Source organism: Schistocerca serialis, chromosome 10, assembly GCF_023864345.2.
Source record: "Schistocerca serialis cubense isolate TAMUIC-IGC-003099 chromosome 10, iqSchSeri2.2, whole genome shotgun sequence".
NCBI lineage: Eukaryota > Metazoa > Arthropoda > Insecta > Orthoptera > Acrididae > Schistocerca > Schistocerca serialis.
In genome coordinates this window covers 182,606,737-182,634,506 of record NC_064647.1, presented here as the reverse complement: position 1 = coordinate 182,634,506, position 27,770 = coordinate 182,606,737, and the positions used below count along the sequence as shown (strand labels likewise).

Below are 27,770 nucleotides of genomic sequence, written 5' to 3'. Positions count from 1 at the left end.
CCTGCACGGCGCCAAACACGCATACGACCATTGTTGGCACCGAGGCAGAAGCGACTCTCATCGCTGAAGACGACACGTCTCCATTCGTCCCTCCATTCACGCCTGTCGCGACACCACTGGTGGCAGGCTGCACGATGTTGGGGCGTGAGCGGAAGACGGCCTAACGGTGTGCGGGACCATAGCCCAGCTTCATGGAGACAGTTGCGAATGGTCCTCGCCGATACCCCAGGAGCAACAGTGTCCCTAATTTGCTGGGAAGTGGCGGTGCGGTCCCCTACGGCACTGCGTAGGATCCTACGGTCTTGGCGTGCATCCGTGCGTCGCTGCGGTCCGGTCCCAGGTCGACGGGCACGTGCACCTTCCGCCGACCACTGGCGACAACATCGATGTACTGTGGAGACCTCACGCCCCACGTGTTGAGCAATTCGGCGGTACGTCCACCCGGCCTCCCGCATGCCCACTATACGCCCTCGCTCAAAGTCCGTCAACTGCACATACGGTTCACGTCCACGCTGTCGCGGCATGCTACCAGTGTTAAAGACTGCGATGGAGCTCCGTATGCCACGGCAAACTGGCTGACACTGACGGCGGCGGTACACAAATGCTGCGCAGCTAGCGCCATTCGACGGCCAACACCGCGGTTCCTGGTGTGTCCGCTGTGCCGTGCGTGTGATCATTGCTTGTACAGCCCTCTCGCAGTGTCCGGAGCAAGTATGGTGGGTCTGACACACCGGTGTCAATGTGTTCTTTTTTCCATTTCCAGGAGTGTATGTATATGTCTAATAACTGTCACTCTACGCCTTTTTTTATTCAAAATGTTTAGGCTTACTTGCGTTTCTTAATATGATTACTGTACATGAACAGAGAAGAGTATGTTATAAAAAAAGTGTAATTTAATTGTATGATTTTCACATATTTATTATTCTGAATGTGAATAGTATGCGTTGTTTTATTGTTTGGTTAGTATTCTGCTTTAGCAGATGTAACGCCATTTCGGAATAGGACAGTCAGCTAGAAACGAAGCTTTATTTTCGGATATCCTAAGCTTCATGCTATTGCCTGTCAAAAAGATTTCGACACTCTTGAAAGTGTTTCATGAAGTGGTATGTTGTGTTTCAGTACCTGTGCCGAGCCCGAATCTCGTCCGACACAGAGCGGAATGAGACATCACTGTTTCGATACAATTAGTCCGTTCCAGGCACAGGTGGACTGAAACAGCCTTATTTTGAAACAACGACACAGTTTCTGTGTCTGGCTCGAGATCGAATCTAAAAAAAAAAGGCTCTGAGCACTATGGGACTCGACATCTGAGGTCATCAGTCCCCTAGAACTTAGAACTACTTAAACCTAACTAACCTAAAGACATCACACACATCCATGCCCGAGGCAGGATTCGAACTTGCGACCGTAGCGGTCACGCGGTTCCAGACTGAAGCGCCTAGAACCGCACGTCCACAACGGCCGGCGAGATCGAATCTGGTCCGGTTATCCGAGACAGAGGCATAATTAAACACCACTGTTTCGACATAGTGAACCACAGCCGTTCCGAAACACTGAAACAATTCCACGTATCGATACACTGTATCGAAACATAGAAACAGTGGCCAAGTCTACTCTGAACAGCTCTGAGAGTACAATAGCTGATAGTAGCACTACTTGGTTAAACATTTATTTGTTTGGAATTTTACGCTTTATCGTTTTCAGAATATAGTGTAAATTGTTATAGTAAACTGGATTTTCTATGAATCCCACACATCATCCTATACCCTCAGCATAACGAACTTCAATGATCAATAACTCTATTTCTCCATCACGGTGGGCACAGTGAAATTTAATTACGGGCATGACGTTTCTGCTAATCAGTTTCTTGCTGTCCACAGCTCGTGGTCTTGCGGTAGCGTTCTCGCTTCCCGCGCACGGGGTCCCGGGTTCGATTCCCGGCGGGTTCAGGGATTTTCTCTGCCTCGTGATGACTGGCTGTTGTGTGTTCTTCGTCATCATTTCATCATCATTGCCTCGCAAGTCGCCGAAGTGCGCCAACTAAAAACGACTTGCAATACGGTGGCCGAACTTCCCCGCATGGGGCCTCCCAGCCAACAATGCCATACGATCATTTCATTTCACTTTCTGGTTGCCAACATAGTAGTTAGAGAGCCTGTGTTGAGAACAGCAGCAATACAATAGGAGATATAAATTTTCCACCCGCCGCCCCACAGAATGCCTAGCTGTCACACTACTGTCAAAGACAAAACCTTGCTATAATGTCCCGTTATGTTATTTCAGAATCACTATTTCCATAATAACTCATTTATGTAATATCCTTGAAGACGTACCGAGTCTACAATGAGCAGGGATTTATTGTCGATGCGAGTAGATTACTTGAGTTTGCTCACGTTTTTTGCGTGTGTTCGTGTTGTAAACTTGTTGTTGTGAATGCGTTTTCAAGAATTTTGCATCGTAATATGCCAAAAGCGAAGAAGTTTAATTACAGTCATAAATTTTACGATGATCCTCTTGCTCTTTGTGGGAAATAGAAAAATGAAGAAATTGTTTCGCCGCAACAAAGCGAGGTTAGGGCTAAAAGTTCGTCAGGCAGTGCTTGAAAACGCAGGTTGAAACACCTTACCGAAAATGAACGAGAAGGAGTTGTAAATAGTGAAAATAACGGGTAAATTTTAATTAGGAAGTGCAAGGTTTCAGAATTGTTTTCTTTCTGTTGCTAAATGTAAAAACTGTACCGATGAAAAATAACTTAGTGAGGGCGTAAGTAAAAGAGAAGGCCTGTCTGGCAAATTTGTATTGGAATGTGAAGTGTGTAAAAGAACGAAATGTACAGCGACATCTCCTATAACATGCACAAAATGTAGTGACATGTATATTCGCCTTTCTTATGCCCTAAGACGTTTTGGGAAGGAGAGAAAGGCAGCCCAGATGTTGTGTGCTGTAATGGATTTTCAACCACCAGTTGAAACAAGTTTGAGAGCTTTTATAAACGTGGACATAATGCCCTAACAGAAGTCAGTGAACATCTGTGTGGAAGAAACCGAAAGAAGTTACAGGTATTTGTCAGTATACTGATATTGTTGCTGCATTGAGCGGTTCCTGGCGGAAGAGAGACTATACGTCGCTGAACGGACTTGTCACTGTTGCCTCAGTGTACACAGGCAAGGCGATGCACTGTGAATGTCTGACAAAACTTTGCCAAGGCTGTGCCAGTAACGTAAATGAACACAAATGTGACAAAAGCTTTGAAGGTTTCAGTAATGGTATAGAAAGCAGGGGGCCGTCTCTATTTTTAGTAGGCCAGTTGCTAGACTTGGTATACGATACACTCATTACCTGTGTGATGCTGACTGTAAAAGCTTCAATAGTGTTGCAGCTGCTAAACCGTATAGTAAAACTGAAGCTAAAGAAGCAGAATGTATAGACCATCAGCAGAGAATGGGGGTAAGACTCAGGAAACTCTGCAAGGACATGACAGAAGAAAGAACTCTCTGTTCGCAAAGGAATAGTTGGACAAGACAGACTCGACAAATCAGCAACAGAAAGCCTCAGAGAATATAATGGTCTGGGCATCAGGAGAAACAGCTAAAATGTCAGTGGGATTAGAAAGTAATTTGAACAACCCTGTTTCAAAGAACATCCACTTGTGGGCATCCACAGCGTGGTCTCTGCCCAAATGGAAACACTCCATGGTGCATGTGTAATAGGTGTGAAGCAAATGCACAAAACATACACATTCACACCCAATGCCAGAAACTGTTGTGATAGAACTTAAAGCCAATATCCAATGATATTTCAGATTCTAAACTCCTAGAAAAATGTCTACATGGAAAAACACAGAATCCGAATTGAATCTTCAGTAGTTGCATTTTGGTCTGCTTGCCAATAATCACTTTTGTAGGCCTGTCAGGTTTTCAGACTGGTGTGATGAACGCTGTAATATGTTTTAATGATGGAGTATCAAACCGTGAGCAGACTAGGCATCAAAACTCGGTACAACATGAAAAAGTGGGCTGCTACAAGTGGACAGGAAACGTCTCCCTGACGCTGAAAAATCTGCCGAAACCATGAAAAACAGGCCAGAATACCAAATAAAGGAGAAAACTAAAGAACACGAAATGACACTCAGAATGAACAAGATTATGGAACTCAAATATTGTGACATGTTATCATTGAGAAGGAAATGACATGCAAATCTTTAGTTTCAATTTCTCATTATCAAAGTTAATATATACTTAGATATCATTATCCCATCCAATATTGCGTGAATAATAATATAGTGCTTCCCAACACAGTGAACCACAGTATTCAAGAACTGTTAAAAATTTTAAGCTGGAAATGTCATATTTTCTTAAAAACTGACTTCTAAAAACATTTTATTAATACACAAAAGTAACAAATTGGTAAATATTACTGTTTGACTGTTGCAACAACTGAATGATTAATAGAGTAAAATTTGCTTAGATCTTTTATTTTGAATAGTGTGGAAGTATAGCGTACTAGAAATAAAAATTACATATAATTTAGTATGTAACATTAATTTCAATATTCACTCCACTTTGTAACCCATGTTTCCCATTTTTTTTTTCCACATAGAGGTCACAATGTACTCATTCTTCTATAAAAGTTTCGATTCAATACCTACTACAGTTTTTTACTTGTTAGATTGCAAATTATTTGTAAATGCTACCGGCTATGACGTCTAGGTCTCCTTAATCCTGATTGGTATTCGAAGTTCAGTGGATAGAAGGAGTCCAAGTATAATATGTGTAGACAATAAGATGAATTTATGCAATTCGTTATATCATCGTCTCTAAACTACTTATCAAACACTTCCAAAATGTGCAAAAATGCGAAATATAATCTATGTGTACACTACGCACTCCACCAGAGAGCGTCACACAAAAGGGGCCTCTGCTACCATTATCATATCCCTCTGTCCTTGCCTATTGGCGAATGATGCTTTGGAAGGTCAGTATATAAAACATCAACTGGAACAATCACGTAGAAAATGCTGCGGGGTAGGCCAATAAAAGACTGCTTCTTATTGGGAGAACACTTACACGATGCAAGAAACATATTAATGAGACTATCTATCTCAACTTGTGCCCTCTTCTGGAGTACTGCTGTGCGCTATAGGATCTTTACCAGACAGGACTGATAAAGGATATCGAAAAAGTCGAAAAATGGCTAGCTTGTTTTTTATTATCACGAAGTGAAGAGAATCCTATGGATATGACACACGTGTTGAGGAGAGAAACATTAAGACAAAGGTATTTCTTGTTGTGTTGAGGTCTTTTCACGAAATTTCAATCACCAACTTTCTCCTCTGAATGCGAAAATACTTTGTTGATTCCTACCGTCATAGGGAGAAATTAACATCGTATTAAAACAAGAGAAGCCATAGATCGCACTGTAAGATATAAATATTGGTTCTTCTCACATGGGGTTCAACAGTCGAAAGGAGGTGAAATAGGTGGAGTGTGTTTCTATGAACTCTCTGCCAAGCTCTTAACTGTAGCGACATAGAAGTAGATGTACAAGCTATAATATCTTTCATTTTCCCGTTGTCATCCATTTCCAAGTTGGGAGGAAGTAGAATGTCGCCTATCTCTTCTTACACCGTCGTTTCATGGCATTTAAATAGTAAACATCTTAAAGATTTAAATGTCTTATAAACCAGAACATATATTAAAATGTGCCTGTTGCAGTCCCCATCTTATTAATTTAGCTAATTCGCCTTGTGGTCCGTATATCATGTGCATTTAAATCAATGCCGATAGCTTTGTGAACAACAGATCTCTCAATTCTTCATACACTCATTACATGAAATACAATCTCAAAAGTACAAAATAATATTATGACAGTATTCGTACACAATACGCAAGTACTTTAGAGACGCAGAGAGCGTCAGAGATAGAGAGAGAGAGAAAGAGAGAGAGAGAGATAGCGGATACTTCTGTTGATGATAGAAGACACTGTACTAAACAACATTAAATCAATATTTACATTTGCAGACAAATAATTAAAGCTATTACACTGAAGGGCCACAGAAACTGGTATAGGCATACGTATGACCCTGAATAAGGAAAAGTGTGAAGTTATTCACATGAGTACTAAAAGAAACGAGCTAAATGTCGATTACGCGATAAGTCACACAAATCTGAAGCCTGTAAATTCACCTTAATACTTAGGGATTACAATTACAAATAACCTAAATTGGAACGATCACACAAATAATATTGTTGGTAGAGCAAACCAAAGACTGCGATTCATTGGCAGAACACTTAGAAGGCGCAACAGGTATACTAAAGAGACTGCTTACACCACGCTTGTCCGCCCTATTCTGGAGTGTTGTTGTGCGGTGTGGGATCCGCATCAGGTGGAACTGACGGATGGCATCGAAAACTAGAAATAAGGGTAGCTAGTTTTGTATTATCGTGAAATAGGGGAGATAGTGTCACAGACATGATACGTGAATTGGAGTGGCAATCATTAAAAGAAAGGTGTTTTTAGTTGCGACGGGATCTTCTCATGAAATTTCAATCACCAGTTTTCTTCTCCGAAAACATGCTGTTGGCACCCACCTACATAGGGAGAAATGATCATCACGATAAAATAAGAGAAATCAGGGCTCGCACAGAAAAATTTAAGTGCTCGTTTTTCCCGCGTGCCGTTCGAGAGTGGAACGGTAGAGAGACAGCTTGAAGGTTGTTCATTGAACTCTCTGCCAGGCACTTTATTGTGAACAGCAGAGTAATCACGTAGATGTAGATGTAGATGTATCCAAATACAGACACATGCAAACAGACAGAATACAGCCCTCCGGTCGGCAACGATTATACAAGACAAAAAGTGTCTCGCGCAGTTGTTAGATCGGTTACTGCTGCTACAATGGCAGGTTATCAAGATTTCAGTGAGTTTGAACGTGTGTTATAGTCGGGGCACGAGCGATGGGACACAGCAATTCCGAGGCAGCGATGAAGTGGGGATTTTCCCGTACGATCATTTCACGAGTGTACCGTGAATATCAGGAATCAGATAAAACATCAAATCTCTGATACAGCTGCGGCCGGAGAAAGATCATGCAATAACAGGACCAACGACGACTGAAGAGAATCGTTCAACGCGTCAGAAGTGCAACCCTTCCGCAAATTGCTGCAGATTTCAGTGCTGGGCCATCAACAAGTGTCAGCGTGCGAAACATTCAACGAAACATCTTCGATATGGGCTTTCGGAGCCGAAGACCCACTCATGTACCCTTGATGACTGCACAACACAAAGCTTTACGCCTCGTCTTGGCCCATCAACACCGATATTGGACTGTTGATGACTGGAAACTTGTAGCCTGGTCGGACGAGCCTCGTTTCAAATTGTATCGAGCGGATGGACGTGTGCGTGTATGGAGACAACCTCATGAATCCATGGATCCTGTAAGTCAGCAGGGGACTATTCAAGCTGGTGGAGGCTCTGTGTGCAGTAGGAGTGATATGGGACCCCTGATACGTCAATATACGACTCTGGTACGTGACACGTACGTAAGTCCATTGTGCATTCCGACGGTCTTGAGCAATTCCAGCAGGAGAATGTGACACCTAACACGTCCAGAATTGCTACAGAGTAGCTCTTCTGAGGTTAAACACTCCCTCTGGCCATCACACTCCCCAGACATGAACATTATTGAGCGTATCTGGGATGCCTTGCAACGTGCTGTTCAGAAGAGATCTCCACCCCCTCGTACACTTACGGACTTATGGACAGCCCTACAGGATTGATGGTGTCAGCACTACTTCAGACATCAGTCGAGTCCATGCCACGTCGTGTTGCGGCACTTCTGCGTGCTCTCGGGGCCCTACATGGTATTAGGCAGGTGTACCAGTTTCTTTGGCTCTTCAGTGTATTAACAAAATGTTTTTAGGGTGGCTACGTGTCACAAGCAAGCTATTAACGTTCATCTTTACCTATGCAGTAGGTCAGATACAGATGTGTGGACACTCAATGGAACGTCTATGCTAACAGGTGTAGCGCTCTTTGCGGCATAGTAACATCAGATAGTAGATTTTGTGATGTGTTTATGATAACAAAATTTTGTGATGTGTTTACGATAAGATCATCAGATGCAGAGGGAAAGACAACTAGGGGGTACATTTTAAGATACTGGTCATCACAATATCTGTACCAATACCCTAACACCAGTTTGAAAATTTAATACTTCGCGGAGTAATTTAGGAACAGAGTTAAAAATTGATGCAGATGCTTGAATTGACATGTGGTTTATTCAAACAAAAAACGAGCACGAAATTACCAACCGATGTTACTTCATATGATAATAATGCAATAATTAGTAGAAAATTGATTTTTAGCAAAGACAGTTATCTATATAGCACACGTTCAGCGTGTTAGCCATCATCACTAATAGTCAAGGGACAATGTTGTGATCGACACTATGTAGCATATCACTAGGTTTGTTGAGAAATTGCTGCCAGATGTTGTCTTTTAGCATCCTTAATGAGGTCGGACGATCGCGGTAGACTTGCAACTTAAGGTAACCCCACCACCAATAATCACAAGGATTTATTGTCATCGTTTCATAAGCTTAGCTTACTGATAATAACTTGACACCAATGCCTATGAGTTTAACTTGTACACTACAGCACTGAAGATGATCACTACGTGATTGAAAATCGATTTTGCTCTCAATAAACCATCAATATTACGGCCAACGCTGATCTTCTCCCTAATTTCACGTATATCGTCGTTGTGCACACAGCACTCTATGGCGTCGCCAATCAATAAGTTATCTATGTGCTGCGTAAATACCAATCCCTGCATCGCGCGTCCGTACTCTGCAATTTTACTTGCAATTAGCAGCCATTTCATCGCATTACAACTTCCCTATACACACCATCATCAACACCATCAAAGAATTTCACCGAGCTCTCGAACCTATCTACCGGTTCAACTACACTTTTCGTTGACTTCCATTCTGGGTTATTTTTACACTTGACGATCAAAATCTGGTCTGATATTCGGCAGGGTAGTGTTCATAGCAATACACAGGTAAGACGTTGACCTGGTCAGCCCACTCGAATTGTAGGTTGCCTGTCTAACGGTAATCAAGGGCAAAAAGTTGACTTTACATAATTCAGGTAAATTATTGGACGATTTTAAATGCTTCCATAATGTAACCACTTAGAGGTCTAATAATACGTTAAAGGTCTAACAAGTAATTCGAGTGTAAGCGTCGATAAAAAATGTTTCCGTTTGAGGGCGGTGCTCTGGTGTACAAGCAATGCAGCGCGACTCCCATGTGGATACATAAGATGTGACGTGTAGGCAAGCGATCGGTGTGCATTTCGTGTCTTCCCGACGAGCGTGCTGTAAATGCAGAAACTTGATCCATCTACAACTATATCTACATGGATACTCTGCAAATCACACTTAAGTGCCTGGCAGAGGGTTCGTCAACCACCTTCACAATAATTCTCTGTTATTCCAATCTCGAGCAGCACGTGGGGAAAACGAACACCTGCATCTTCCTGTGCGACCTCAGATTTCCCTCATTTTATTTTGATGATAGTTTCTTCCTATGTAGGTCGGCGTCAAGAAAATACTTTAGCATTTGCAGGAGGAAGATGGTCACTGAAATATCGTGGGAAGATTCCGTCGCAACGAAAAACGCCTTTGTTTTAATGATGTCCACTCCAAACCCCGTATCATGTCCGTGACACTTTCTCCCCTATTTCGCGATAATAAAAAAACGTGCTGCCCTTCTTTGAACTTTTTCGATATACTCCGTCAATGCTATCTGGTAAGGATCCCACACCGTGCAGCAGTATTCTAAAAGAGGGCGGACAAGCGTAGTGTAGGCAGTCTCCTCGGTAGATCTGTTACGTTTTCGAAGTGTCCTGCCAATAAAACGCAGTCTTTGATTAACCTTCCCAACAACATTTTCTGTGTGTTCTTTCCAGTTTAAGTTGTTCGTAATTGTAATTCCTTGGTATTTACCTGAATTTACGGCCTTTACATTTGACTGATTTATTGTGTAACCGAAGTTGAACGGATTCCTTTTAGCACGCATGTGGATGATCCCACACTTTTCATTGTTTAAGGTCAGTTGCCAATTTTCACACCATATGGATATCTTTTCTGAATCGGTTCGCAATTTGTTTTGATCTTCTCATGACTTTACCAAATGATAAACGACAGCATCATGTGCAAACAAACTAAGACTGCTGCTCATATTGTCTCCTAAATCATTTATATAGATAACGAACAGCAGAAGGCTTATAACATTACCTTGGGGAACGCCAGAAATCACTTCTGTTTTACTTGATTACTTCCCGTCGATTACCATGATCTGTGACCTCTCTGACAGGAATTCACGAATCCAGTCAGGGTATTCCATAAGCACGCGATTTCACCACAAGCCTCTTGTGTGATATAGTGCCAAAAGCATTCTGAAAATTAGAAATACAGAGTCAATCTGAAATCCTTTGTCAATAGCACTGAACACTTCGTGTTGGCGATGTTATTACTGATTGCGTCCAAATAGGACCAGTGTGCTGCTATTCTTTTCTTGGCTGCCGAAGCACAAACACTAGTAGACATCCATCGGAGAATGAAGAATGTATACAGGGCAGCATGTCTGTCGAAACCCATTGTTGTGGAATGGTGCGCCAAGTTCTGTGCTGGCTGCGATTCGACACAAGACGCCAGTCCATATCGGGGGCCAGCCTCGTCACGGAAACTATTTTCACCACAGGGAACCGGAGACGAAAGCGTCGATGATCAGTGGTGTCATCCGTGACCTCCTCGTCCCATCGAGTTCAAGAGCCAGCCACCTGCTGCAAAAATGATGCTCACCGTGTCCTTTCATTAGCGGGCCCATAGGCTTTTGATTTCAAGGAACCTGGGGTCTCCATCACTGGGGAATAGCACTGTGCAACGTTGGACCAATCACGGGTGTAGTTGACGCTAAACGTCCAGAAAAACTGCTCCAGGAGGTGCTGGTTATTCATGATAATGCATGTCCCCATATTACAAATGTCGTAACACAGAAGTTATGCTAGTTCCATCACGAGACACTCTAGTACCCGCCAATAGTTCTGATCTACCTCAACGCGATTGTCACGTCTTCAGTTGCTTAGAAAAAGGCCTTGGAGGGTCAAAGATACATTTTGAGGAGGATCTGCAGGAGGCAGTAACAGACTACCTCATGCAGTGGGACACGGTTGGTGGGGTGACTGCCTGAAATTGGAAATTTGTGGTAAGGTCTCATGGGACCAAACTGCTGAGGTCATCGGTCCGTATGCTTACACACTCCTTAAGGGGACCACACCCTGCCTGTCTAACCCATGTTAATTTAGGCAAGTATATGACCCATTTCTGAAAAAACTATTTGAGGCAGGACCTTAATATTTTTACTGTGTGTTACATGATGCCAATAGAGTCAACTGTACTAATCTACTTTATCCATTTTATAGTTTCTAAGAAATACTTTTTTAAATTTATTAACAAAAAATATTAAGTTTTTTCCGCAGAAAACATTTTTTTGTGAACTTCCTAATGGGGGAATATTAATGAATGTGCTACCAGAGGTGCCTTTTTATGTTATGCAGAGTCTCTGAAAATTTAATTCATTTATCTATGATGGTTTCTGATATAATGGGACATATGTACTGAAAATTTTAGTTGCAGGAAATTAACTTCAAAGAAAAGACTTTTGAAATTTGTTACTTACAGTTAATTAAAACTGTCCTGCTGCATATGATGGCCCTTCTTTGGCCTCTAGCAAGTTTTTCAGCTTCTTTTTCACCTTCCTGGATGTTTGTCATACTTTCTTGGCCATATTAGATGCAGACCTGTCTGCATCAGCTATCCTCATTTTATCACAATGTTGCAGTCCAGTGATCATATTTTAAGTGTTACAACTGAATGTAATAACAGCATCATGAACTCCTAGTTTCTTTGTATGAACGCCTACAAGTACAGTTGTAGGAAGGCAGTTCCCAATTATGCTGTTGAAACAGTCATTTGGGTTCTGGGTATTCCCATGCAGACTTTTTCTTAGGTCAGGATGAGCCAAGTCTCTGACAATAGGTTTAATTGCTGTAATAACAGCAGCAGGAAGAGACTGCTGGTGACAATAAGATTCTCCAGTTGCCTGAGCCCTATTGTATTTTCACCACGAATTTTCTCTTGATGGACATAATCCATGACATGACTTATCATCAGTAGAGGACTTATGGAAGAATATGGCCCAAACATATCTCCTCATTTCCTCCAGATGTTCTTTATTTCTCCTAATTGCCTGCCCATAGTATACTTCAAGTTTTTTATTTCAGTTTTAGTTAACCGACTCTGTCCAGTCAACAGCTAGTTTTCTCAGCCTTGTTCCCAAACGTTTTTGAACATAGCCTACACATTCTATTTCGCTAATAATGGCATCTCCATATGGCATCTCCATATGGCTTAGAGTTCACCACATTGTTGTATGCCTTACTGTCACCATCGCCCAAATATTTGATGTAGTGTACGCCTCTTGTTTCTGCGGAGCGATGAAATATTTGTTGTACTCCATGAACTTCCATACCACCTATTGCTCCTCTAAAATTAGCCATACAGTTGTGTTCTTTATGTTCATTGACCTTACAACATTTGCAATATTTAGACATTATCTCCACATCTAACACTTTACCGGTGTCTACACTCGTGGCAGTCACTACTCCATTCAGAGAAGTAGGTCCTCTTTTCTGCCAACTTCCATCAAGTGCAACTGCAGTATCCGAACATCCACCATTTTCCTCCACTGCTTTCCTAGCAGCCAGTTTCATGCTTTCCTCACTGACCTCACATACAGCTTTCTATAACACTGCAGTCAGTTTTCTAATTTATTTGGTGGTTGATGTAAGTTCATCACTTAGCAAAATGTTCTCCCTGCAGCCATGCCCTTGTCAGTGGATCGTAAGGCATAAACTAATCTGATATTGATTTCATAAGGCCCACTTGCATCTGGTCTTGAAGAACTCATAAATGAAATCACAGCTGAGCATTTAGTGCAAATTAAATCCAATGCAACTGCTAGGCCTCTTCTCCCACTGGCACTCTCACAATTTTTCACACTCTGTGACTCACCACACTGTCTACATTGTACAAATTTAGAAATTACATCTGATAATATTATCAAATTTATAATAATGTTACTGCACCCCTTGTTACTTACAATAAATGCGTTGTAACTCTCTTGAAGTGGTGAGAGCTTCTTTGACGATGCACTTGTTGAAGAATTACAATTAGAAACATCGTTGCCAGGCAACATAACCTCTTGTACGGAAAGCTTTCTAAACTTTTTTCCTCTAAATTGTCGTTTCTTGAAAGTGCCTTTACGTTTCGTCATCTTCAATAAAAGACATAAACAAGCACTGCAAACGTAAGTATAACAATTACTTGCAATCAAGATTTCTGCAGAAAAAAATTAATATTTTTGTTGGTAAATTTAATAAAGTACTTATTAAAAACCATGAAATGTATAAAGTAGATTTTAGTACAGTTGACTCTATTATCATCGTGTAACATACAGTAAAATTATTAAGGTCCTCTATCAAATAGTTTTTTCAGAAATGGGTCAAATACTTGCCTAAATTAACAAGGGTTAGATAGGCAGGGTGTGGTCCCCTTAACTAATGGGTGTCCGGGAAGTAAGAACGAGTTTGAATTTTGTGTCATTTTGTCATATGACGGTAGGCAGCCGTGGTTTTTTCATGTTTGCTGTCTGCGACCTTTATCGTTAGTAGCCTGATACCTTTTGTGTGGTGAACATTCTTGTTTGATGTTCATTTTCGTTGTGGAGCAAATGACAACTGAACAACGTAACCAGGTGATTAAAAATCACTTCAAAAACCGTTAATGAATTGCGTGTGACACTCGAACGGAATGCTGCTCCAAGCGAATCATTAGTTCGGAAGTTGATCCGCAAGTTAGAGACCTCGGGTTCTGTTTCAATCGTTAAGCAAAGAAGGACTACGGCATCCTGTTCGAACACAAGAGAACATTGCTATCGAACGTGGCAATATGATCGTAAGCCTCAGAAAATCGGTTCGCCGACGAGCTCAACAATAGAATTTATCACCAAGTTCGCTACATGAAATCCTTTCAAAAGATCTGAAAACGCATAAGTACAAGAGTTGGAGCCTGCAGATCACGAAAAGAGGCATCGATTTGCTCAGTGGGTCTTGGCTCGACAACGGGAGAACGAGAACTTTACAAAAAGAATAATTTTCTCAGATGAGGCGCACTTCCACCTCAGTGGGGACGTCAATAAGCAGAACAGCAGAATTGGGGGTAACGAAATTCTGCGAGTGACTGTGGAAGATGAGATATATCCACAACGGACGGATGTGTGGTGTGGGTTCTCGGTAGGAGGAGTGATCGGTCCGTCCTTCTTTGAAAATGAAGAGGAAGCTGCCGTCACTATGAACGGCGACTGTTACCTAATTATGCTTTCAGATTGGTTTCTCCTCTTATTGATGAAGATGACTTGGCCCACCTGCTGTGAAACGATTGTTCTGCTGAATGAAATGTTTTGTGTCCCGCCTGGAAGGCGGCGCGTGGGGCTGCTCGCGTAAACTGAATGGGTAGGCCGAACGTAGGAAGTGAGCAGGAGCAGGTGACGTAAGACTCGCGGTACAGCTTTTTACGTGAAAGTACATTTAATTATTAGTCAATGACATACGTAACTTTACACTGAAGAGCCCGTAGGTGCGGAACCATATTCCCGTCGTAAGTAGATACATAGTCTCAATAGCAAGCAGGGGTTGTAGCGATGTTTCCAGGCCGCCTGCTCTTGATCAAATGGGCAGTATCTGGAGCGGAGCTCGTAGAGCTCTCCCGCTCCAGCTAGAGTGCGCTGTCGTCGGTGTCTGTCGTAGTGCCAACCCAATAACTTTAATACACCGTGGCATCGTTGCTACCGATACCGCAAAATGTGTCCTCAAAAAATTATCTCTTTGCAACCAGGAATGGCCTGCCAAATCATGCGATCTTAAACCTTGTAACTTTTTTTTTGTCGAGATTTGTGGAATCAAAAGTGTACGTGAAGAACTCGCAAACAATACACCAAGTCAAGGATGAAATAAAAAGGGTTACTAACAGAGTTCCATCCTCTGTTATGCCAGCGTCGCCTGGATCTCCGCCCCCACCCGCTTTTACAAGGCCCTCCAAATCCTTGAACGCCATGCGCTCCACCTTGCCTTCCGTATCCGCCTTCCTTCCCCCACACGGCTCCTGTATGAACTGATCCCCTTCCCCCACCTCCTCTTGTTCCTCCAACATCTCCGCATCCTTTACATTGTTCACAGGGTTGATCCCCCCCACCCTCTGGTTTCCTCCTTCCTCTCCACCCCCCGCCCGTTGCCGCGCCTCTATCGCTGTATCCCTCCCTCTCTTCACCTCCACACCCTCCATCTCCTTCATCAGGGCAATTTCCGACGCCTCCCCTTCCCAGATGACGAACTTCGCCGTGACATCTACCCTTCCTTCCAACTATAACCTGGCCTTGTTCCCCCTCCCCCCTCCCCAGGGCCCCCTTCTCCTCTTTCCTCCTTCTCCCAGAGCGGATTTTCCTCCATCCCCCCCTCCCCTGAGGCCCTGCACCCCATACTTACCTCTCTCCTTCCCACATCCCTCCCTACCTGGCCCTCTTCCGCGCGCCCCCCATTCCCCTCCCCCATCTCTTCCCCTCCCTCCCTTCTTCAGGTCTCCCTCCTCTCCTAGAACCTGGCAGATCCTCTGTATTGATCGTCATCAGTGTGCCACATCAGTGTTGTGTTCAGTGCTTTTCTCGTGTGCGTCAAGAGGTGTGATTTTAATTGTGTACTGCATTGAGCTTCGCCGTCAGTGTTACGTTATGTGCTATGCCATCCGTCAACACCTTTGTGCTCCAGTCATACTGTGCCTTGTGTTCTTTTAATCGTCACAATGTGAGGCTTTTTGTGTGTGCTACTTTTAAACAATTTTTTATCTCCATTTTACAGTCACCCCGTTTTTTTGTCTATTGCCTTCCATGATGTTCTCCCTTTTTTCTATCTATGTTCGCCTTCTTCTCTCCTTTGCTGTTTTTAAATGTCTTCTATTGTTTTGTTCTATGTCTTTCGGCTGAAGAGCAGCGCATATGCTGCTGCCAGCCCGCCCCGATGGGGAATTGAAATACAATAAAGAAAAAAAAAAGAAAAAAAAGAACAGAGTTCCACAAGGTGTTTGTGAACGCGTCATCGAGAACTCCAATGAACGCATTGTTAGTTGCCGCGCGGCCCACGATGGTTATATGGACGACATAACTTTTCATACATAAATGGGAGAAGTTGCTTAATGTGTTTGTACAAAAATTTACATTTTCAATACATTTTGTGTTTTCTATACTCGCCCCTATTTCTCGCCCTCCACTATCTCTACTCGCAATAAATTTTGCAGACAGTTTCCACATACATCACTAAATGTACGTGCAACGTTATATCATTATATGCCGCACAGATAGTCGGCCGGAGTGGCCGAGCGGTTCTAGGCGCTACAGTCTGGAATCGCGCGACTGCAACGGTCGCAGGTTCGAATCCTTCCTCGGGCATGGATGTGTGTGATGTCCTTATGTTAGTCAGGTTTAAGTAGTTTTAAGTTGTAGGGGACTGATGACCTCAGATGTTAAGTCCCATAGTGCTCAGAGCCATTTGAACCATTTTGCCACACAGATAACGTAAACACTCAGATGCCTGAATAACTAGATTTTCTTAAAACGGAGCACAAGTTACCCAGAACAAACTCACGTGCCGTGTTACAGTGAGAGCGTTTCCTTAACGAGTTACCACAAACTTTAAACTCGATCAGAACTCTCCGTTTCCAGACGCAAACCTTTCACTTGTTTAACATGCAATATTTAACACACTAATTCATTTGTAAGGCAATCAGAGTTTTGATGCTGCTTTATGTGTTGGTGTTCGATGATGATATTACTGGCTGTTCCACTAAGCGGAACTGTATCCAATGTCTTTCTGAAGTCAAAGAACACTGAGTTTGTGTGGGCCGGAGTCTACAGTTGTTACCGTAAGTATCAAAAAGATTTTAATTTTGCGACATAATCACGTTTACGTTTTAAGAAAACTAGTTTCGACTCTCAGTTGAGAATCCTCAGCTCCAAGTGCAACAACAATGTTCCTGTGCTGCATATGCAACTGAGGATTCTTGTTTCAGACAGTCGAAGCGAGTTTTCTGAAAACATAAACCTGATTCGGTCGCATAATAAATCTTTGTACCTTCGTTGCATCTGATCCTATGTCCTCAACATGCACGGCGATAATCATCGTATCTGCGAAAACTATCAAATTAACAACGAATCTGCAGTCATTTCAATTTTTACCGTTCACTCATCACCTTAGCAAGATTACTGCAATTGGGTGCCCTCTTATGTATGGACTTCAGAAAAAATGGTTCAAATGGCTCTGAGCGCTATAGAACTTAACATCTGAGGACATCAGTCCCCTAGAACTTAAAACTACTTAAACCTAACTAACCTAAGGACATCACACACATCCATGCCCGAGGCAAGATTCGAACCTGCGACTATAGCAGTCGCGCGGTTCCGGACTGAAGCACCTAGAACCGCTTGGCCACAGAGGCCGGCATGGGCTTCAGAGTGTAAGTTACTAAGACCATTGCGTAACAAGAGTAGAGCACTGTCAGAAGAGAGATCATGTTCCAGCTTTCCAGCAGGTCCAGTTCTTTTGCGTTACAGACGAAAGGTGTGCAACTGAAATGGTGGAGAAACTAAAAACGCAGTCCACAGATCAAGTACGTGAGACGTGAGACGTGAGACGAATCTTGTGAGCAAAACGTCGAAACTGCATGCAGATTTCACTTGAAATGGACCAAATGTATGCCGCTTCCAATTGTAGTGAATTAGTGCCAAAAATTTAACCAAGGCCACAACCGACATGGAAGGTGCTGATTGGGAAGACCAGATCTTGCGCGATGCGATTTCCATCTTTTTGGCAAACCGAAAGAGGGAAAGAGTTTCCACCGACGAGGAAGTTCACAGAGCGCTTATCGAACAGCTCCGTGATCAAGGACCGTGTTTCGATTCTCAGAGAGCTCAACGATTGATAGAATCTTCCGATTTTGTTTACAATGTGTCGGTGACTGTACTGAAAAATATGGTGATGTATATGTGTCACTTTGAAGCACAGTGTAGCATTCAATAGCAAAAATGTGCAAGTTAATTTTTGATGTCCCCACGTACATCTAAGCAACCATTCTATATATTTTAAGTTATGTTCATAGCGACACACATTTTATGATATGTTTCGCGTTTAATAAGGGATAAAACATTTAGGAATAACTGGGGGGGGGGGGGTTGGGAAAATAAAATTTTCTGCACCTTAAGATAGGCAACCCTTCTTACACTGTCCACACAAAGGACAATTGGTTGGCCTATCTTAAGGCGCAAGGAATATTTTTCCTGACAGTTTTATTTTGCCTGCACCATATAACATGAATAACAGCAGCTATATCAGAAAAAATACAGTTCATATTATTCCACCAGAAGTACATTGTCAAAAACAAATTAGAGGCAGATGGACTTAAACTGAGGGTGCTAGCAGCAACTAAAGTAAGTGAAAGGAGGAAGGAGGAGAGAAAGAGGAATGTGGTAGGAACACAAGTATTGAAGAGAGGGCGAAAGACAGTGGCCTGACTCACTGAGAAGTGAAAACAGAAACAAACACAGCTGGGAGAAGATGGGAGCTTATGCTTTATTGTTAGACAGGGGAAGCTGGCACTGTATGATAATCTTTTCAGCGAAGTGTTATGAGGGTGACAAAAGGAAACGATTCTGCATTTCCTAAACATGCAGCAGAGCATTCAGTTTTGTGCACACTACAGGGCAGCGTGTTCAAAATGGTTCAAATGGCTCTGAGCACTATGGGAATTAACATCTGAGGTCATCAGTCCGCTAGAACTTAGAACTACTTAAACCTAACTAACAGAAGGACATCACACACATCCATGCCCGAGGCAGGATTCGAACCTGCGACCGTAGCAGTCACACGGTCCCAGACTTTAGCGCCTAGAACTGCCCGGCCACTCCAGCTGGCACAGCGTGTTCCACAGGCGGACAGCAGCAGCAGAGGAGGAGTTTCTGTTTTACGGATGGGCACAGCTAATATACGAGAAAAGCGAGACGTTGTGTTGGGATCGTGATGGCATAGCATGTATATGATCTCTGATGCTAGTTACTGAGGTGGTTATGCAATAATGAGCTTATGAAGCAGACACACAGTGTGGTAGTCACATAACTTGTCTGGCCAGAACTATCCCAACTGGCCATATCGTGCGTTGATGTGGTGTTGTGTACATAGTTCCACGTAGTCAGCGGGTACACAACTTTCCCACTAGAGCGCGCCCCGCTAAGCACAACATCGCAGGCGCAGCACTCGGCTGTCTCCTCACTTCAAGATGGCGCTGCCATAGAGACGGACCAAATTCTACTTCCACTGATCCGCATATTAATATGTAACGCAGCCAATGAGATTGCTGCTATCGTAGAACCTTTTCTCCTTGTGGATCACACTCGCGCAGTGATACATGAATGCACGAGGTATTATAACAAGTGTAAGGCCTCGGGTTAGTTAGTCTGCATTTGTCTGCACCAGTCTGTACCAGTCTGCATTAGTCTGTACCAGTCTGTACGAGTTCTACATTTGTCTGTACCAATCTATAGTCAAGTTTCAGTCTGCGCCTAATAAGATTACCATATTCCTGTACATAGCCATGAAGATAAATGTATAGACACTTTTGTCAAGGATCAGAGATGGTTCAAATGGTTCAAATGGCTCTGAGCACTATGGGACTTAACTTCTGAGGTCATCAGTCCCCTAGAACGTAGAACTACTTAAACCTAACTAACCTAATGACATCACAAACACCCATGCCCGAGGCAGGATTCGAACCTGCGACCGTAGCGGTCGCGCGGTTCCAGACTGTACATAGCCATGAAGATAAATGTATAGACACTTTTGTCAAGTATCAGAGATGGTTCAAATGGTTCAAATGGCTCTGAGCACTATGGGACTTAACTTCTGAGGTCATCAGTCCACTAGAACGTAGAACTACTTAAACCTAACTAACCTAATGACATCACACACACCCATGCCCGAGGCAGGATTCGAACCTGCGACCGTAGCGGTCGCGCGGTTCCAGACTGTAGCGCCTAGAACCGCTCGGCCACCCCGGTTCGCTATCAGATATATATGTGAGAATAAGATTAACGTACCAATACCAAAGGAACTTCAGATGGTCGATCGTAAACAGCATCCAGAACCAAGTTAAGTAATTTTTATGCTTGTTATTATTTTAATAAATGTGTGTGAAAATTAATCAAGTTCTGTTTAAAGTTGGTCACCGTCAATCTGCTACTCTAAGCGTGCAAGTGGCATTTCTATCATCTAACCTAATGGCAGAAGATAAACACGCCACGATAAGACCACGAGACATATTGCTGACACTCGCCTGCTTCGTTAGAGCGACAAGTCAAATAATCTGATGGTGTGTGTACTGAAGGTCATACAGTATGCACACCACAAGTGGTCAAATAATGTTGCAAGATAAACAAGCATTGACGTTTTCTTCCGACTGTCTACAGTTTTCTTTACTCAAATAGTGCTGGATTACATGACAGTACACTATTATCACAAAGTTCAACGAATTCTAAAATCTGTGCTTGGAAGGGCACAATGTGACAAGTTTCAACTCACCTTGGATAATGGCTGTGGAGGTTTCGCTTGCAGCCCGCCGATCTCTATGACGGCCGGCACCAGCGGCTTGGGGTAGTCCGTGCTGAAGTGGGTGTTGACCATCACGAAGCTGACGTTCTTCTCGATCTCGCTGGGCAGCGGCGTAGAGTCGCCGAAGAAATTCCTGCTGAGCTCATCCTGCTCTGGCAAGTACAGAAATCTGCGGTAGAGCCACACGTACGTGTCAAGCAGGAAGTTTTGCATCCTCTCGGTGAAAGTCATGTGGTCGGTCAGAGGCAACGTGTACGTGTTCACGTAAGACGGGTTCTGGAAGTTTCCCGTCAGATCGTTCGCCCACGGAGGAGAGGCGTAGGCAGCGATACCGATGACTGGAGGGTTGCCGAATTTGCTGACAAATCCCAACACGCATTCCTGTAAGGCGACTTCCGTGATGACGAGGTCGAACGTCTCGTTCTTCGCCAGCTCCAGCAACTGTCGAGCGCCTTTCGAGCTTAAGGTGTGTCGGCAAGTGGTTAGTCCCCAGGTGAAGATTTCCCCGACCATACCCATCTGACTTATTTCAGCAAAGCTCTCGTAGTCGTAATCTTCATGTATTGCCTCGTATGCCCCTTCTATCAGGATCTCCCGGAGGTTGGGAATGAGTTTCTTCTCCCGGTCTGGAGCGAACACGGTCACCTGGTGACCGCGTTTGGCGAGCTCGAGCGTGAGGGCCCGGTTGAAGATGTGGTGGCTGCGAGAGACGGTGGTCATGAGGCAGAGGATGCTGGCCGACTCACAGAGGCCCGCCAGGCACAGGACCAGTACGGCTGACGACCACACTGTAGTCTTTCTCATCCTGGAACAGCAGGACATCATGAACTACTCACAGATGTTCGTCGATTAAAGAATCTTGGCTGGCTTACAGAATCCTACAAGTCACAAGTAAAGTACAGACACTCACGCCCTGAAACTATGGGGAACCATCAGCAGGTGAATATGTGGTAGCTTCAAGAGATAGTACACTCCTGGAAATTGAAATAAGAACACCGTGAATTCATTGTCCCAGGAAGGGGAAACTTTATTAACACATTCCTGGGGTCAGATACATCACATGATCACACTGACAGAACCACAGGCACATAGACACAGGCAACAGAGCATGCACAATGTCGGCACTAGTACAGTGTATATCCACCTTTCGCAGCAATGCAGGCTGCTATTCTCCCATGGAGACGATCGTAGAGATGCTGGATGTAGCTGTGGAACGGCTTGCCATGCCATTTCCACCTGGCGCCTCAGTTGGACCAGCGTTCGTGCTGGACGTGCAGACCGCGTGAGACGACGCTTCATCCAGTCCCAAACATGCTCAATGGGGGACAGATCCGGAGATCTTGCTGGCCAGGGTAGTTGACGTACACCTTCTAGAGCACGTTGGGTGGCACGGGATACATGCGGACGTGCATTGTCCTGTTAGAACAGCAAGTTCCCTTGCCGGTCTAGGAATGGTAGAACGATGGGTTCGATGACGGTTTGGATGTACCGTGCACTATTCAGTGTCCCCTCGACGATCACCAGTGGTGTACGGCCAGTGTAGGAGATCGCTCCCCACACCATGATGCCGGGTATTGGCCCTGTGTGCCTCGGTAGTATGCAGTCCTGATTGTGGCGCTCACCTGCACGGCGCCAAACACGCATACGACCATCATTGGCACCAAGGCAGAAGCGACTCTCATCGCTGAAGACGACACATCTCCATTCGTCCCTCCATTCACGCCTGTCGCGACACCACTGGAGGCGGGCTGCACGATGTTGGGGCGTGAGCGGAAGACGGCCTAACGGTGTGCGGGACCGTAGCCCAGCTTCATGGAGACGGTTGCGAATGGTCCTCGCCGATACCCCAGGAGCAACAGTGTCCGTAATTTGCTGGGAAGTGGCGGTGCGGTCCCCTACGGCACTGTGTAGGATCCTACGGTCTTGGCGTGCATCCGTGCGTCGCTGCGGTCCGGTCCCAGGTCGACGGGCACGTGCACCTTCCGCCGACCACTGGCGGCAACATCGATGTACTGTGGAGACCTCACGCCCCACGTGTTGAGCAATTCGGCGGTACGTCCACCCGGTCTCCCGCATGCCCACTATACGCCCTCGCTCAAAGTCCGTCAACTACACATACGGTTCACGTCCACGCTGTCGCGGCATGCTACCAGTGTTAAAGACTGCGATGGAGCTCCGTATGCCACGGCAAACTGGCTGACACTGACGGCGGCGGTGCACAAATGCTGCGCAGCTAGCGCCATTCGACGGCCAACACCGCGGTTCCTGGTGTGTCCGCTGTGCCGTGCGTGTGATCATTGCTTGTACAGCCCTCTCGCAGTGTCCGGAGCAAGTATGGTGGGTCTGACACACCGGTGTCAGTGTGTTCTTTTTTCCATTTCCAGGAGTGTATTTGTCGAGTACAATAGTTTTCCTGGGTCTCAGGGTCCCACCAACCCAAGTGTAGTGTACTCACGAGGAATCTGTTGTCTGTTTCATCGCGAAGTACTAGGACATAAACCAGTTAAAATATACGAGGGTAATCCCAAAAGGAAGGTCTCCTATTTTTTTATAAGTACATATACCTGGAATGAGATTTTCACTCTGCAGCGGAGTGTGCGCTGATATGAAACTTCCTGGCAGATTAAAACTGTGTGCCCGACCGAGACTCGAACTAGGGAACTTTGCATTTCGCGGGCAAGTGCCATGTCTCCGCAGTATCCTTTCTGTCAGGAGTGCTAGTTCTGCAAGGTTCGCAGTAAAGTTTGGAAGGTAGGAGACGAGATACTGGCAGAAGTAAAGCTGTGAGTACCGGGCGTGAGTCGTGCTTCGGTGGCTCAGATGGTAGAGCACTTGCCCGCGAAAGGCAAAGGTCCCTAGTTCGAGTCTCGGTCGGGCACAGAGTTTTAATCTGCCAGGAAGTTTCATATCAGCGCACACTCCGCTGCAGAGTGAAAATCTCGTTCTGGGAACATCCCCCAGGCTGTGGCTAAGCCATGTCTCCGCAGTATCCTTTCTTTCAGGAGTGCTAGTTCTGCAAGGTTCGCAGGAGAGCTTCTGTAAAGTTTGGAAAGTAGGAGGCGAGATACTGGCAGAAGTAAAGCTACATATACCTGTTTATTTCTACAATTGTTTACATCAGTTTACAGCTTGAACATTTATCTATTTTTTGACATAATCACCATTTGTGTCGATGCATTTTTGTAGACGCTGTGGCAGTTTTTGTATGCCCATGTCATACCAGCTCGCCGCCATGCTGTTCAGAAAGTTAGGAACCTCTTCTTTCACCTCATCGTCGGAGGTGAATCGCTTTCCGGCCAAATGTTCTTTTAACCTAGGGAACTGGTGATAGTCACTGGGCGCCAAGTCAGGACTATAGGGTGGTTCAAATGGTTCAAATGGCTCTGAGCACTATGGAACTTAACATCTGTGGTCATCAGCCCGATAGAACTTAGAACTACTTAAACCTAACTAAGGACATCACACACATCCATGCCCAAGACAGGATTCGAACCTGCGACCGTAGCGGTCGCGCGGTTCCAAACTGAAGCGCCTAGAACCGCTCGGCCACACCGGCCGGCACTATAGGGTGGGTGGGTGGTTATGTTCCACTGAAACTGTTGCAGGAGAGCAACGGTTTGCCGAGCGATGTGTGGGCGAGCGTTGTCATGGAGAATGTGGACGCCCTTGCTCAACATTCCTCTTTTCCGGTTCTGAAATGCCCGTTTAAGTTTTTTCGGAATCTCACAGTACCTGTCAGCGTTAATTGTGGTCCCAGCGATTCAGCTCCGACGACGAGGTGTAAGAAGAGGTTCATAACTTTCTAAACAGCATGGCGGCGAGCTGGTATGACATGGGCATACAAAAACTGCCACAGCGTCTACAAAAATGCATCGACACAAATGGTGATTATGTCGAAAAATAGCTAAATGTTCAAGCTGTAAACTGATGTAAACCATTGTAGAAATAAACAGGTCTATGTACTCATCAAAAAATAGAAGACCTTACTTTTGGGATTACCCTCTTAGCACTATGAGAGATGGTGTTCATCACGTAAGGAATCTTCACTGAGTCTCATTACACACACGTACAGTGTAGCTTATATCCACACTGAAGTCTCCCACGTCCTGAAACATTATGACGTAATCAACCAGTGAACGTTTGGTGTTGTGACGGATGTTCATCAGCCACATCATCTTGTCAGACACAAAGATGCTCACCAGGTAGTGAAAATCTCCTGGCTGTGCAAAATGGTGCTCATAAGGTGATTAGTTTTTTTCCTCACAGGGGTCCACCAATAGCAAGATTAGTCTACCTGACACAGCCTTCACATAGCAAATGAATGAATACGTCGCCGGTTTGAGGTTACTCGTCATCTACAGTACGTTGGACGACAACAATGTAACCTGTTAGGGCGTATAGTCAAGCGCTGCCACACCAGTCGGGAATGGTAGAGCGTAGATGGCTGTGAGAAGACGTCAGCCAATCGCATGCTGACTGGACCTCCCTCCAGGATGACAACGCAACAGCAGCGGCCCTATGTGAACAGGACATAAGCGCCGCGCGCGACTTATGCGGCCCGATTCAACAGCAGCTTCAAGACTATTGTCTGGGATATCAGCGTCAACTCCACTTACTGCGCTTGTAGAATCTACGTAGCACAAACTTGTGATAGTTTATATTGAAGAAGACTGCTTATTTTGTACGTCGCCCTTTGCTTGCAACGCTTCTGTGTAATTGTCAAAGTTAAGTATTGTCATTTACTTTGTGTAATAAAAGTCATTAATACGATTTGTTTAAATTGTTTTCTAGCGAACCGAGTATCGTCGAGAATAAAATGGTCGACACCAGAGCGAACCCTTACACATTCAAAATAGTACAAAATCCTGATTTTGTGAGAATGTGGTGGTTGCGGGAGTTGTGCCTATCTATACGGCTTGTTGTTAGACCCCAACAACGTGGAGGGTCAGTATGGCCAAAACCTAGAGGGCAGTCTTCTACATACTGAAACAATAGGACATTACGAACGTGTGATTAATGGTGTGCATCAGAAATCATAGTGGGCTTACAGGGACGACCAGTGAGAGCCTTAGAATGGCCAAAACACAATTGTACTCTCATAAGGTAATTGAGTGTGTTGGCCTCACTGGGACGAACCAGAAATAGGGTCAGCTTTGATGACACAGGATATTATAAATGGCTGTACAGGTGATGGTATGGTGTATACTCTTTATTTGCAGTATCTTGCAGTACTTACGAGATCTCCCACCAGAGGGCAGAAGGGCCGACTCCGAGACTAAAGCCTCCCACTTCTTAAAACTATGTGACAGTATTAATTTGTGAGGATGTGTTGACGATGAGAGGTGGTACTTAACATACGCACGTTATTGTTGGATTCACAAACTCGCAGTAGAAAGAGGGGCAGTATACCCAGTCTGTGGTTTTACATGTCCTGAAACCGTAGATTATTATCTATGGATGAAGATGTGGTGCTGTGACAGTGATGCTCTTCAGGAATACGACCTCGGCAGACTCTCAATGGCCAACTACACAAAAGCCCAGTATGATCGACACACAGACAGATAGTTCAAACACTGAAATACGTTACCAGTAGGATCTGCAGCGAATTGACGCGTGGCGCATGGAATGGCAATTGAATCTCAATGTAGACAAGTGTAATGTGCTGTGAATACATAGAAAGATAGATCCCTTATCATTTAGCTACAATATAGCAGGTCAGCAACTGGAAGCAGTTAATTCTATAAATTATCTGGGAGTGGGAATTAGGAGTGATCTAATATGGAATGATCATATAAAGTTGATCGTCGGTAAAGCAGATGCCAGACTGAGATTCATTGGAAGAATCCTAAGGAAATGCAATCCGAAAACAAAGGAAGTAGGTTACACTACGCTTGTTCTCCCACTGCTTGAATACTGCTCAGCAGTGGGGGATCCGTACCAGATAGGGTTGATGGAAGAGATAGAGAAGGTCCAACGGAGAGCAGCGCGCTTCGTTACAGGATCATTTAGTAATCGCGAAAGCGTTACGGAGATGATAGATAAACTCCAGTGGAAGACTCTGCAGGAGAGGCGCTCAGCAGCTCGGTACGGGCTTTTGTTAAAGTTTCGAGAACATACCTTCAGCGAAGAGTCAAGCAGTATATTGCTCCCTCCTACGTATATCTCGCGAAGAGACCATGAGGATAAAATCAGAGAGATTAGAGCCCGCACAGAAGCATACCAACAATCCTTCTTTCCACGAACAATACGAGACTGGAATAGAAGGGAGGACCGATAGAGGTACTCAGGGTACCCTTCGCCACACACCGTCAGGTGGCTTGCGGAGTATGGATGTAGATGTAGATGTAGATGATGTTGTCGCTATGAGGGTGGGGCTCATTAGTGGCAGGACTCTGGCTGACAGTTAGTGGTCTACTGTACAGATGGCCAAGAGTGAAAAAGCAGGATATTATCACTGGGTAAAGATGTGCGAAGTATAGTGCACATCGTTCACAGAATCGTGGATGGCTTTCATAGTTCCACCAGGCAAATCTGGAATGTAGTCTCCAACACCCCGAAATTGTCAGACTACGAGCGAAGAAATGGTGATTGTAATGAAGGTAAAATTCAAATCTGTCTACACCTGCTTCCTTTGGAATTGGAACTATTACATTCTTCTTGAAGTCTGAGGGTATCTCGCCTATCTCATGCGTCTTGCACACAATATGGCGGAGTCTTGTCGTGGCTAGCCTTTCCACGGCTGTCAGTAGTTCTGACGGAATGTCGTCTCCTCCTGGATCCTTGTTTCAGTTTAGGTCTTTCAGCGCAATGTACGGAGGTGGCCATTTTTGAAAGTGATACATGGGTGATACACAGTTTAGACAAGAAGAGAATAGAAGCTTTTGAAATATGATGCTATGGAAGAATGCTGAATATTAGGTGGGTAGATCACGTAAGTAA

At 44.4% G+C, this 27,770-nt stretch overlaps 1 protein-coding gene across 1 annotated transcript in view; it reads right to left on the bottom strand.

The window, feature by feature from the left end:
* LOC126425047 (UDP-glucosyltransferase 2-like) overlaps positions 1-27,770 on the bottom strand; it is a 125,007-nt gene that overhangs the window by 42,894 nt on the left and 54,343 nt on the right. The window contains exon 2 of the mRNA XM_050087956.1: positions 20,802-21,636. Within this exon, the coding sequence (XP_049943913.1) occupies positions 20,802-21,635 (834 nt within the window). The 5' untranslated portion in view covers position 21,636. The remainder of the gene's footprint in view (positions 1-20,801; positions 21,637-27,770) is intronic.